The 14,179-nt window shown below is 42.2% G+C and overlaps 1 protein-coding gene across 3 annotated transcripts in view; it reads left to right on the top strand.

The window, feature by feature from the left end:
* Nucleotides 1-14,179, top strand: part of ERC2 (ELKS/RAB6-interacting/CAST family member 2) — an 872,358-nt gene that overhangs the window by 639,007 nt on the left and 219,172 nt on the right. For all 3 annotated transcript variants that reach the window (XM_061622017.1, XM_061622019.1, XM_061622018.1), the window contains one exon: nt 3,400-3,560. In XM_061622017.1, the coding sequence (XP_061478001.1) occupies nt 3,400-3,560 (161 nt within the window). The remainder of the gene's footprint in view (nt 1-3,399; nt 3,561-14,179) is intronic.

The following is a 14,179-nucleotide window of genomic DNA, read 5'->3' as shown; positions in this document are numbered from 1 at the left end:
TCAGTTTGATGTAAAATCAGACTGATTACAATATGTTGCTCCTTCAGCAATGACTCTTAGCTGTGGGGAAAAAGAGGATGCATGTTTTCAGCCTGCTATGTTTAAACCATTTCATTTAAGGCAAGGTGTTCATGGTCAATTAAAAACATAGAGCACACCTAGAATTTTGCTAGAATATATTTCACCTCCCACTGTTTTATCTTGGTTAAATTGTGCAAATTGAGACACTCCTGAGGTTCACTGGAGACAGTTCTGCAGAAGTCAGTGCCATTATTCCACAATTATGTTTGGAGTTTTTTTTAGTGCATATTCACAGAAATAGAAACAAAAGAAAATGATTTCTTATATGAAACTTCACTAAAATTGCAAAGTAAATCATACATATTTAAAGTGACCATCTGAACTGTATCAGCTGTCTTAATAATGTTGCTTCCTCCCTGCTAAAACAAGATCAGCACAGCACATGTCTTCTTTCTATTCTTTGGGCTGATTACAGGTGTTGCCACCACTCACCATATGCTCAGAGGCACATGTTACCAAATTCTTGCAAGCTACACAGCAAGTTGATTGGATTGTGAAGGACCAACCAAATTGTGTTTGCATTCTGACAAATTTGTAGGGTAGTATAATATCTCAGAGAGGAGGCCAGGTCTCCTGCTCCCCTGGTTCATTCACTATAGCTGCCCAATTTCCCTGCTTTTTAAAGTTTGATGGAAATATATGTGGGCTATAGGTATGTTCTTAAACCACAAGGTTTTTTGCCTATTAGTGAATTTCCCTGCTTTTTAATCCGGGAGATAAGAAATGGGATCCTGTCCATGTTTGCTGAGAATGGATTGATCTTTTGCATGCTTATTGAGTTTGATGGGATTTATTTCTGTGCAGTCATGTTTGAAAATGGAAATGGACTGCCTTCAAGTCAATCCTGACTTATGTTGACCCTATGAATAGGGTTTTCATGGTAAACGGTATTCAGAGGTGGTTTTGCCATTGCCTTCCTCTGAGGCTGAGGCAGTGACTGGCCCAAGGTCGCCCTGTGAGGTGCCAAAAAGTTAGCAGAGAGCCAAAGGAAAACATTGTGAACAGTATCATTGCTTTTCAGGGTTTCCCCCACCTTTCTATTCTACAGCAGGCACATGTAGCCTCCCACGCAAATTTAAACCAAAGCTGTCCCTGGCCACATCCACACCAGGCCTTTATTTCAATTTGGACAGTCATGGCTTCTCTCAAAGAATCCTGGGAAGTGTAGTTAGTGAAGGGTGCTGAGAGTTGCTAGGGGATGCCTTGTTCCCCTCACAGATGCTCTGCCAGTGGAATAGCAGTCTCCTCTCAGCACCCTTCACAAACTACAGGATTCTCTGAGGGAAGCCATGACTGTCTCAAGTGAAATCAAAGTCTGGTGTGGGTGTGGCCCTCTTATTAGCCAAGCTGAGCAGCTGTGAGGCTTTTAGAACACTGACAGTTGGTTCTTACTGAGCGTTATCATAGGCTTCCAGCCAAAATTTCTTAAATTAATTAAAAATCAGCCAGGCATTTTTTTTAACTTGTAAACTGCAGAAGATGAAGGTCAGAGTATGGGGCAAGGTCAGTGTTAAGATTACAGGTACTCTGTGAACATGGCTGATTTTAATGAATTTCAACAGATTATGAGAACTTGTAGAGGAAAAAGTCCAAAAGGGCTCTGAGGTTCCCCCCCTCTTTTTAGACTTTGAACTCTCGATTCTCTCTGACTGTTTTGTGTATCGCCATGAAAACTGACAGGGTTGTTAAGCATTTCTGAGTTCAGTACCATACATTTTGTAAGGTTTTATTTTGAAATGAGTTTATGGGAAGCATCAGTATGGCATGGGGGTATTTTCAAGTTAACATTGCGGAATGTGAAAAATCCACGCTGGCTATAGTATACATATAATGATGGTAATGTTCTGCTTTAATCATGTATATAAAAAATCAATCAATGACCAGTAGTGGCATAACAATCCCATGAAACTACCACACTTCCAAAAACCCAGTGCAGGCAACCATAATGCAATCTAGTAACTGACACGGACAGTCACATCCTCCAGATCTCTCTGCAGAGAGGTGTTGGGAGTCTCCTTTAGCACAGAGCACACAACCTGCAATCCATGAGGCTTGTGAAAGGCAAACATACAAAGCGAGACAGTACAGGATGGACAGACATTCCTGTCATAATACTGGGGGAACAATTCTCCTGTACAGCACACATCAAAACTCTTCAAACTATGCAGTCGTATCACTTCCCATGAAAGGGGAATAAGCTTTTGGCAAAGGAGATGGCCACGCACCTAACAAACTCTTATGGGGAACACCTGGACAACTCTTATGGGGAAGCAGGAGGAACTGCCTGGTAGCTCAATGAGAGCGAGCCCACTGAAATGAGAAGCAGGATGGCTTTTTGATTCCCATCATTGGGAAAACATTACTTTACTTTTGGTGCCTGACTAGCAACAATGACTCCAGCTGCAAAAAGGATGGATGACACAGCTAAACTCCACACATTGCGTTTTACAGAACAACTCCCTTACCAGAAAGCCACAAGAGAATCCTATCCTCACTTCTATGTGAGCAAAGCGGGAAGAGGTGAGGGGCAGCCATTTTGGGCTCAGCATGGTCTTCAATGGAAGTATTTAATTTGCACCACTTCTTTTGCCATGTAACATTAAACCATAATTGGGGTGGGACTGACCTATGAACAAGCATAGGATGCTGAGTAAGTCTTGCTCCTTCTTTGCCTTATCCATGGCAGTCCATTTTTGGCCCTTGCTCTGGTGACAATGTCATGGATGCACATACACTAGTATAATCATGGTGCAATAATAGATGCCTAGTGCTGTCATATTTTCAGCCCCTCAAAGTTAACGTGAAAAAATCCACACAAGAACTATCACCAAAGATCTGCGACAGGTGGTTTGATTCTTGTTTCAACCAGAAAAAAAAATATTGATCTATCTAAAAAGTGAATTCACCATTCCCACTGAGAGTATGTTGTAGTAGGTAAAGTGTTGGACTAGGACCTGGAAGACCAGAATTCAAATCCCCATTCAGCCATGAAGCTCACTGGGTGACTTTGGGTTAGTCATTGCCTCTCAGCCTAACCTAGCTCACAGGATTGTCATGAAGATAATATGAAGAGGGAGAGAACAATGTATACTACCTTGAGCTTCTTGGAGGAAAGATGTAATATAAATGTAAATAATTAATGATAATTATAAAATTAAAGGTCGTGCCCAATTTGGCAGCCATAACATTTTCAGAATTACCCCATTATGTTCCCCTAAAGGTAATGGTTATTTGGCACGAGTAGAGAAATCCAAGCTAGAATTAGCTGTTTGTTTATATATTACAATTGTGACTACTTAATTCATCTATGTTTTTTAGTTAGAAGAACTAAGGAATGCACTGGATAAGACCAGACAAGAACTTGATGCCACCAAAGCACGGCTTGCCTCAACACAGCAGTCTCTGGGTGAGAAAGAAGCACATCTAGCCAATTTAAGAATAGAACGGAGAAAACAATTAGAAGAGATACTGGAAATGAAGTAAGTACACTTTTTATTATATTGATAGGATTGAAGAGAACATGGTTTTTCATTTTTACTTTCCATTTATGCTGCATTGTTATCTGCTCTATGTATATACTTTGTTTCATGTGCAGAACATTCATCCTCAAAACAATTTGGGACTGCTAAGGACTCTGCCCCTGCTTGCTTTGCTTGCCAACCTGCCCTACATCATCAGCATTCTCCCTCCCTCCCCCTGCACATGAGACCCCAGTGCTGCTTCCCCCCATGGGTCACCAGTGCTCCCCCGGCCTCTCCTCCCATGGGTTGCCAATGCTTGCCCTCCCTCTCCCCATGGGTCACCAGCCCTCTCTCCCTCCACAGTGTTCCCCTCCTTCCCCATCACCCTCGTGGGTCCTCCCCTCATGGTTTCCCACCTGCCAACTGACTGACCAACGACCTGACCCACCAAGGTCCAGGCCTGGCCAGGCCCAGCCACCGCTTGGTGCCTTGCTTGCCTCCACCAACATCCCACTTGCTCACCTACCTGCTCGCCGCAGCTGCTGTCGCCATAAGGTGTTTTGCGCTAGCACCTCCAGGCCCTTGCATCATTCGCATGGTGCTGCCACCACTGGGCACTTCTAGCAAGCAGCAGTGCCATCGCCACTGCCACCCCACCTCGCAGCATGTAGCGTGACACTTACAAAGATATTATATAGGAAGAAAGGGTGCTTTGGGGTGTGTGAATTTACTGAATGGTGATGTGTAATAATTCGTGCTAGGCAGAATTATTCGGCCCAGACTTTTTTGTTACTTTGGGTGCTAGGGTAAAACGTCCCCCCATCCTGTGGAGATTGGAATAATTGTTGGGTGTAAGTGAATTTAAAGAACTTTCAGTGGAGAATGTGCTTGCCTTAACAACAAAGTGGCTGAGGTTTTTTTTAAGAAACAAAGCAAAAAGGTTTAGTTGCCCCCAGCAGCCTGGCAGTGTTCCCATTGTAATTTGTGACAGAATGCCCCATGGAACAAGAAAAGCTTTCCCCACCTTCACATGGGAATAAAAGACTGGCAAGCAGAGGGAGACTTTTGGGTCTGTGCTAACTGTAGTATCATTGCCATATAATGTGTCACTAGGTGGTAAAAGATGTGAAGTTTGTCAAAGAAAAATTTTGTTAGCTGACGACCGTGAGCTTTTGTGTATTATGTCTGGGTGAAGAATACCAAAACTTTTTATCTGTGAGATAGAACAAAAATGATAAGGTCACTTATTATTCATGCCTTTAATAGTGCATTTAATAGTGTATTTTCCATTGGAGGGTGTAATGACATGGAAGGGAAGATCAGTTTTAAACAGATGTTGCCAAGATTATAAAGCAGAATTGGTGAAAAGCTATGAGCATTCCACACTATTACTATACTTGTTCTTAAGAAACTAAAAAAAGAGCAGAACTATGTAATTAAACTGAACACTCCCCACCATAAATATAAGTATACATAATTATAGTACATTAAATTTGAAACAAAATCTTTGAAATTGATGGCCTCTATAAGAATGAGCCCAATGTGGGGACATCATAGTAAGGAATACACAGAAATTAAGAAGACAATAATTTGAACATACATTGAAAATATACAGGCTATTTAAAATGCTTCATCTTTCAGTCACTGCCCTGCTGTACAGATCCAACTGCTATCTAAATCAGCAGTTGCATTCCATGGATGTGTTCTTTAGGCAATCCATTTAAGAACATATATGATAGGTATCATGCAATATATAAATGAAACAATTGTGAGGGGTTAAAAAAATACAACAAATTGCACATTTGATTTTGCATTTCTTTTGCCTTTTCATCATTATCACTATCATCATCACTATTTGCATGCTGCTTTTCCATGGTAAGCCACAAAATGAGTCACATCAAGATCAGAAAAGTTTATATAATAAAATACAGCAAGATTTCAAACTTACTTACTAATAATTACTAGGGGTATGCATAGATTTGGACAAATTCTGAATTCTAAGGGGAAGTGGAGTGCCTTGGAGGGATTTGGGGCTTGTAGTGAAGTGGGATAGCTATGAGGCAGCATGACTTGGAATGACAATCCAGACATTTTTTAAAAAGCCCCCGGATGTACTTGCCTGTAACTTGTCCACTCTGGAGGGGTTAGTATGCCTGCAAATTTCTTCCTCTTCTGTCAAAAGGGGGGAAAAGTTATAGCCATTTTTAAAATTCCCCAAAACTGAATTTGGGAGGGGGACAAAGTAGGCTTGGATGGACTTCAGGTGGAATTGGGTACCTTTGGACTGAGCACCTTGGACTGAGGTGGGATGTTTTCTGAAGCATCAGATTAGGGTCTGAACCAAATCTTGTAGTAGCTGCACATCCTTAATAATTACAAAATATAACAATATTTAAATAGTCATGCAAATATTAATAGGCCAATCAAATATCTAATATTAATAACTATACGCAATGAGTTAAATCCAGTGGTGTTGCTCAGCTGATGGTAAGGAACTCAACAATACCACATCTCCCTGCAGCCCCAGCCACACACACACCATCTGTTCTGGAGAGTCCCCCAGCTCTTTGGAGTAGATTATTAGGGAGGGGCTGCAGGGTGGAGGGTAAATCACCAAAAATCGCTTCCCTCCTCATTCTGTTGACAGAAACCTTATCGTCAGCTGAGTGACACTGCCAAATACAACCATAAGATTAAACAATCCATTAAAAATTCTTAAAAATAGAAATTCAAAAACAAAATGAAAGTAGCAGCAAAAACAGTGCATGTTATCCAAAACTAAATGTAGTCCACAGCAACCACCCCTAAGTTAGTTGGGGCCCTACCCTACTGGGCCAGGTGAAAATGAGCCAGAAAGAGAAGCAAGGACCAGGTGCTACAGAACAGGATGGTTTCTAGATACTTTCAGTACCAGCAGCAGCCTTTTGTAGCTGGGTCTCCAAAACAGTTATTTGGTTCCTACCTGTTTTCTACTGTATATTAGTGTTTTGCCTTTGAACCAAGGTCCTCTATATATGAAGTAAGCGTCACAGAAAAGGAACTGGCTGAAGAATGCTCAGAACCGCTGTCTATTAGCTTTACGAAATTGTGGAAGACTGGTGAAGTGCTGGATGACTCGAGGAGAGCTAATGTTGTCCTTATCTTCAAAAAGGGCAAAAAGGAGGAACCAGGGAACTACAGACCAGTCAGCCTAACATCAATCCCTGGAAAAACTCTGGAGCAGATTATAAAGCAGACAGTCTGTAAGCACCTTGAAAACAATGCAGTGATTACTAGGAGCCAACATGGATTTATGAAGAACAAATCCTGCCAAACTAATCTTATCTCATTTTTTGATTGGGTAACTTCCCTTGTAGACTGAGGGAATGCTGTGGACATAATATACATTGACTTCAGCAAAGCTTTTGACAAAGTGCCCCATGATATTCTGATTAGTAAACTAGCTAAATGTGGGAAGGATGGAACAACTATCAGGTGGATCCACAGTTGGCTCCAGAATCATACTGAAAGAGTGCTTATCAATGTTTCCTTCTCAAACTGGGGGAAAATAACGAATGGGGTACCACAGGGCTCGGTCCTGGGCCCAGTGCTTTTCAACAATTTTATAAATGACTTGGATGAAGAGTTGTAGAGCATGCTTATCAAATTTGCAGATGATACAAAATTGGAGGGCACAGCTAATACCGTGGAAAACAGAAACAAAATTCAAAGGGACCTTGATAGGCTGGAGCATTGGGCTGAAAACAACAGAATGAAATTCAACAGGGATAAATGCAAAGTTCTACACTTAGGAAAAAGAAACCAAGTGTACAGTTATAAGATGGGGTATACTTGGCTCAGCCATACGACATGTGAGAAGGATCTTGGAATTGGCATTGATCACAAGCTGAATATGAGCCAACAGCGTAATGTGGCTGCAAAAAAGGAACATGCTCTATTGGGCTGCATCAACAGAAGTATAGTTTCCAAATCACATGAAATATTAGTTCTCCTCTATTCAGCACTGGTTAGGCATCATCTTGAGTACTGCGCCCAGTTCTGGTCTCCATACTTCAAGAAGGATGCAGACAAACTGCAACAGGTTCAGAGGCGGGCAACAAGGATGATCAGAGGACTGAAAACAAAGCCCTATGAGGAGAGACTGAAAGAACTGGAGAAGAGAAGACTGAGGGGAGATATGATAGCACTCTTCAAGTACATGAAAGGTTGTCATACAGAGGAGGGCCAGGATCTCTTCTCGATCGTCCCAGAGTGCAGGACATGGAATAATGGGCTCAAGTTGCAGGAAGCCAGATTTCGACTGAACATCAGGAAAAACTTCCTAACTGTTAGAGCCATACAACAATGGAACCAATTACCTAGGGAGGTAGTGGGCTCTCCGATACTGGAGGCATTCAAGAGGCAGCTGGACAGCCATCTGTCGGGAATGCTTTGATTTGGATTCCTGCATTGAGCAGGGGGTTGGATTCGATGGCCTTGTAGGCTCCTTCCAACTCTACTGTTCTATGATTCTATGTAATTTAATTAGCAAAACTCAAAAGATGTAGCCATACAGTAATGTGTACTTTAGTCCTGAGAGTAATGAATTGTTAGGATACAGTTTTCATGGCTTACATACCTCAGGACCTTAAAAACCTGTATTGCGCCTCCCTGCCCATATTCTTCTGGTCTTCCCATCACAGAGTGAAAATGAACACAACTGTCCACTTTAATATTTCTTAGGAGTAGGGATGGAGGAGAATATCTGCTAAATTGGATTTAGCACCAGATTTTGACATAATCCAACAATTTGCTGTCTTTTTGGACCAGCATTGATTTTTTGTGGCGGGTCATGGCTGTCATCATCACTTAAAAAAAAAAAAAGCACTCTGAATTTTACGTTTTTGTCTTCGTAATTGGCTTTCTTCTAGGCTGATACATTCTTAACTGCTGTCCATTTCGTGGTCTACTCCATCCAGGCCTACAGGACACGGCAGATACATCGGTAGCTCGATGTAATAAATTTGCTGAACACTTCCAGCATAAGATCTCATGCATTCGCCGGGACTTAGACTCCTATTTAATAGCAGTTAATCCTATTGAGGTGTCCGGAGCACAGTCTTGTCATGTTTTGTTGGATGAGTTTCAGTTGGTTCAGTTCGAGGACGTGGTGCTTGGACAGGTTCGTGCAACCACTTTGGTACTGGATCCTTGCCCCTCTTGGCTAATAAAAACTAGCAAGGAAGGAACAGTTGGCTGGGCCAAGGAAGTGATTAATGCCTCTTTACGAGAGGGAGTGGTCCCTGGTTGTCTGAAAGACCACTCCTGAAAAAACCTTCCTTGGACCCAGAGGATTTCAGCAGCTACAGACCAGTAGCCAATGTTCCGTTACTGGGCAAGATCCTGGAACGAGTGGTTGCTGACCAGCTCCAGGCGCTATTGGATGAAACCGATTATCTAGATCCATTTCAATCGGGGTTCAGGCCTGGTTTTGGCACTGAGACTGCCTTGGTTGCCCTGTTTGATTACCTATGTCGGGAGAGAGACAGAGGGAGTGTAACTCTGTTGATTCTCCTTGACCTCTCAGCGGCTTTTGATACCATCGACCATGGTATCCTTCTGGAGAGGCTTGCGGAGTTGGGAGTTGGAGGCACTGCTTGGCAGTGGTTCCGCTCCTACTTAGCGGGTCGTCTCCAGAAGATAGTGCTTGGGGAACATTGCTCGACACCGTGGGTTCTCCAATGTGGGGTCCCGCAGGGTTCGGTTCTGTCTCCCATGCTTTTTAACATTTATATGAAGCCGCTGGGGGCGGTCATCAGGAGTTTTGGAGTGCGTTGTCATCAGTATGCTGATGACACGCAGCTCTACTTCTCCTTTACATCTTCTTCAGGTGAGGCAGTCGATGTGCTGAACCGTTGCCTAGCTGCGACAATGGACTGGATGAGAACTAACAAACTGAGACTCAATCTTGACAAGACTGAGATGCTGTTGGTGGATGGTTTCTCTGATCAGATGGTGGATATATACCCTGTCCTGGATGGGGTTACATGTGACGCGTCCTTCCCTGGCTCTCCCTGTCAGGTTCCTACCTGCTCGTGGTTACTGCCTGTCACTAGGCACCACCAGGGACTCCACCAGTCCGGACCGCTCTCTCTTATGGTTTCTCTCCCCGCTCTAGCACAGATCTCAACAGATCCCCCTGCTAGGCAACCACCAGTAACGTCCCAATACTAGTATTCCCAGAGACTCTGAATACTGGTATTGTTATTCTCTTCGCCGCTGCCACCATTTGTTACAGTTCCCCTTCAGCCTTGGTCATTACCTTACCCTCCCTTCTGGTCTGTGAAATCCCAGCCAAGGATCAGGCCTTTGGTAAACCAAATTAAGTATTTATTACAGATAACAAAGCTAACAAGATTAACAAGATTTCTTCTTAAGGCACATAAGCATATGGTTTTACTCAATACTAATCCGAACTCCACCTCCCTCCTGGCAAACAACTCTCTAAACCCCACCAACCAACCCACTCAGTTCTCTTCTCCCCCCCGATTCCACTCTCACTCTTCCTTTTATACATTCAGCCATTTTAAACACTCAGCCAATCATCTCGCATTCTACTGCCCATTCACTCCCCCTCCTCTTTCACTCCACTTACCATGTATCTTCTAAAACAACAACACTTACCATATATACATTAATATAGGAACATCACATTACACTCCCCCTAAAGGAACAGGTTCATAGTCTGGTAGTCATCTTAGACTCTTCCCTCACACTTGAGGCTCATGTAGCCTCGGTGGCCCGGAATGCGTTCTACCAACTTCGGTTGGTAGCCCAGCTACGTCCCTATCTGAGTAAGGAGGACCTCACAACAGTGGTACATGCTATGGTAACCTCGCGTCTGGACTACTGCAATGCGTTTTACGTAGGGCTACCTTTGAAGACGGTTCGGAAGCTACAGCTAGTGCAAAATGTGGCGGCCAGACTGCTAACAAGAACTAAGCGGTCTGAGCATATAACACCTGTGCTAGCTCGCCTGCACTTGCTTCCAATATGCTTCCGTGCCAGATTCAAAGTGTTTTTACTTACCTATAAAACCTTATACGGCACGGGACCACGATATCTGTCGGAACGCCTCTCCCGATATGAACCGGCCCGTACACTACGGTCTACTACGAAGGCCCTCCTCCGGGTTCCGACCCATAGGGAAGCCCGGAGGGTGGTGACAAGATCTAGGGCCTTCTCAGTGGTGGCCCCCGAACTATGGAATGGTCTCCCTGAGGAGGTGCGCTTGGCGCTGACACTGTCATCTTTTCGGCGCCAGGTTAAAACCTTTCTCTTCTCTGAGGCATTTTAATTCATGTTAATTTTAAACTATTATAATCTGATTTTCGACTGTACAGTTTTTTGTAGTTTTGTATTGTGTTATATTATATTGTGTTATTTTTTATTGTATTTTTAATGTTCACCGCCCAGAGAGCTGTTGCTAGTCGGGCGGTATATAAGCTTAAATAAATAAATAAATAAAATAAATAAAATCCATTAACCTCCCTTCTATTTTAGACAATTATCTGCCTAACTGATATGTGCATAGGAAAAAAAAAGGTGGAATAACATAAGCATTTTCTTAACTATTTTAATAAAAAATTATGGGGGGTTGCTTAAAAAAATCAGTGGATTGGCAATTGTGAAAGCATACAGAAACAAAAAAAGGTAGATTGCAGGGGTATAGTCATCCAGGGTCACTGGAGGTCATAGACCCATTACTTTTGGGGGAGCAGGGTCCCAGCCAGGTCCCTATGTATGAGCCAATCAGCATGAAAGAGTCTTTGTCCTTTTGTTCTGATTGGAGCCAATCAGAGAGAAAGAAGGTGAGTCAGCTACTGAGAAGACTCCTCTCAGTAGCTAACAAACTGCCTCCCCTTTCATGCTGATTGGCTCCTAGGGATGTCTGTTGTAATGGAGTCTGGACTCACAAGATGACAAGAAGAGCAAGGGAGATGAAGAAACATGGAAAAGCGGGTGTGGCTGTGATGGGGTGAGGGACTCTGCATTTCTGCATTTGCCATTACACTACTGGCGGATCAGCAACAAAAGTGAGACTCTCAGAATTCAAGCGGATTGGAACTAGGCAGAATACCCCATCCCTACTTAGAAATCATATTAATTTTTGGTTAAGATGATGGACAACCTGCAATGAAAACAATTTTGGTTCCCATTTCTCTCCCCACATCTTTTTTCAATGCAGCATTCTCTTAAGCTTCTGGGCAGTGGCAAGAGACGTCCAGCATCCTAGATCCAGCATTCTAGCCTGTGGCCCTTTAAATGTTGTTGGATTCCAACTCTCATCAGCCTCAGCCAGCTTGCTCAATGTTCAGGGATGGTGGGAACTGCAATCCAGTAACATCTGGAGGGCCACAGATTCCCAGCCCCTGTATTATATGGTAAACATTTTTTTCTGTTTACTATTTATTAACTCTTTCACTTTGTCTTTTATGAAGAAGTTGTCAAACTCAAATATATTCTGACACACTAATAATGGATTCTTATAATGGTGGAATATAATAATGCTCATTTGTCTGGCTATTTTAAAACTATTTTCAGATCATTTATTAATTTAACTAGTGAGGATAAAACATTTTTGATATTTACCTTTTAATTATTTAAATTAAGAATATATTTTTGCCTTATCCATGAAAGAATATATTTTGTGACTGTTAGCTTATAGTCAAATATACTTTGAATTGTATATATAAGAGCTTTCATAATGATTTCCTGTGGTTATATTATGTTAGAACTCTGTCTTCTCCTCCTCTGGCTCACATTACCAAGGTCCATCTTAATTTATTGTGTATAATCAGTTGCCTGTTTTTAGACAACTGCTTCAATTATTATTACAAATCCCTTGTAAGAGTGCTGAATTATTTCAAGCTCAGAGTGACAGAGGATGGCAACTTAATTCAGCAATGGCTGCCACTTATTACATATATGTTTAGAATGAGGAACATTTGCTAGATAAGTATCAGAGGATAAAAGTGTGGTAGCTGATAATTTCATCTTCTTGTGTTTTGTCCATCTTCTCATGTTTTGATTGGTACCATAATTTGGAAGGAAAGACAGATTTTATAATGCAGGAGGGGCTAACCTTTGGCCTTCCCGATGTTACTGGGCTACAACTCTCATCTTCCCTGACTATTGTGTGTGCTAGCTAGGGCTGATGAGAGCTGGAAGTTCAACAACATCTAGAGATTGTTGGCCATCCCTGCTATAATGTATTGTATGCAGCAAAAAGTTTGTGTTATTGACAGATGTGTGTGTGTGTTTCCAGAGTAGTTTTTTTTCTGAAGAGATTATTATTTGATTTAAGTAATCTCTACAAGAAAAAGGTTGTTATTGTATACTTTATTTTCTCATAGCTCACACTGACATTAATGTTCACTTTCCATTGAACACTCTGTGTCCCAGTCATGTTTGCTTAATTGCCTTATGTTTTTTATATATTTTTTTATCCTAAGCGTAATAAAACAGAATTTTGGCACAGGGTGTTGTAGATGTATTGCATGAAGTCAAGTGGAAATTTTAAACTCAGGTCCCCAACTATGTAAGGAAGGCCAAGGCCATTGGGATTTTCCCTATGGAAACAGCATCTCATTGGAAGGGGGGTTACAATTCTGTGAGAAAGACCCACACAATTGGTCACTGGCCTTTAAGTGTTACACTTGCACTGTGGCATGGACCCATCACCCCAGACTATTGGCCATGCTAGCTGAGGCTGATTGGAACTGGAGGGCACCATGCGAGCCGTTCCTGGCTTATAGCTTTTCCCTGAATGTTTTTAGGGTGGTCCCTGGAGAATTTACCTGCTGTTCTGTTTTTAAATAGTGTATACATTTTATTGTACTGTTTTTTAAAATTGCTGATTGTGAGGACTGTGATGTCCTTATATGTTAAAACCTGTAAATATGGTAAGTGCGGGTTTATTAAGGGATATATGGTAAGTGAATTGAATGAGAGGGGGGAGAGCATGGGTTGGAAGGCTGGAGAATGCTGGATGATGATTGGCTGAGTGTTTGAATGGCTGAAGGTATAAATGGGAGGATGACAGTTGAGAGGGGGTCGGTTGGGGAGAGTTGTTGGAGAGTCATTTGTGGAGAGTTATTTGGATGGGTTGGTTGGCAGAGTTCTGAGGGAGGGTTGGATTATATTTGGCTGATATTTAGACAGTATATATATGACCAGAAACATAAAGAGTGACACTATATGAAACCATCCGCTTGTTAAACATTCCTAAAGTAATCTTGTTATTTCCTAGTGTTATCAAATAAATACTTTTATTGGTTTACCTAAAGCCTGATCCTTGGCTGGGGATATACAGACCAGAAGGGAGGGCAGGGTAATTACCAAGGCTGAAGGAAAACTGTATCTAATGGTGGCAGCGGTGAAGGAATATATTGTAACAATGTCAAGTATCCAGAGCAACCCAGGATTGTATGCCTCATAGACAAAGATACAAGGGGGTTGTGGACAGCAAGGGCACCCAGACACAAAGTAACAAGCTATAGAGAGACTGAGGCAAAGTCTCTAGCAGTATTGTTTAAAGGGGGTGACTAGTGGTGCTGCCTAGCAGTGAGATCTTGTGAGATCTGTGCTAGAGCGGA

The sequence above is a fragment of the Rhineura floridana genome, chromosome 3 (assembly GCF_030035675.1).
Source record: "Rhineura floridana isolate rRhiFlo1 chromosome 3, rRhiFlo1.hap2, whole genome shotgun sequence".
Lineage (NCBI taxonomy): Eukaryota > Metazoa > Chordata > Lepidosauria > Squamata > Rhineuridae > Rhineura > Rhineura floridana.
The sequence above is the reverse complement of the archived record's forward strand: the minus strand, read 5'-3'. Positions and strand labels throughout refer to the sequence as shown.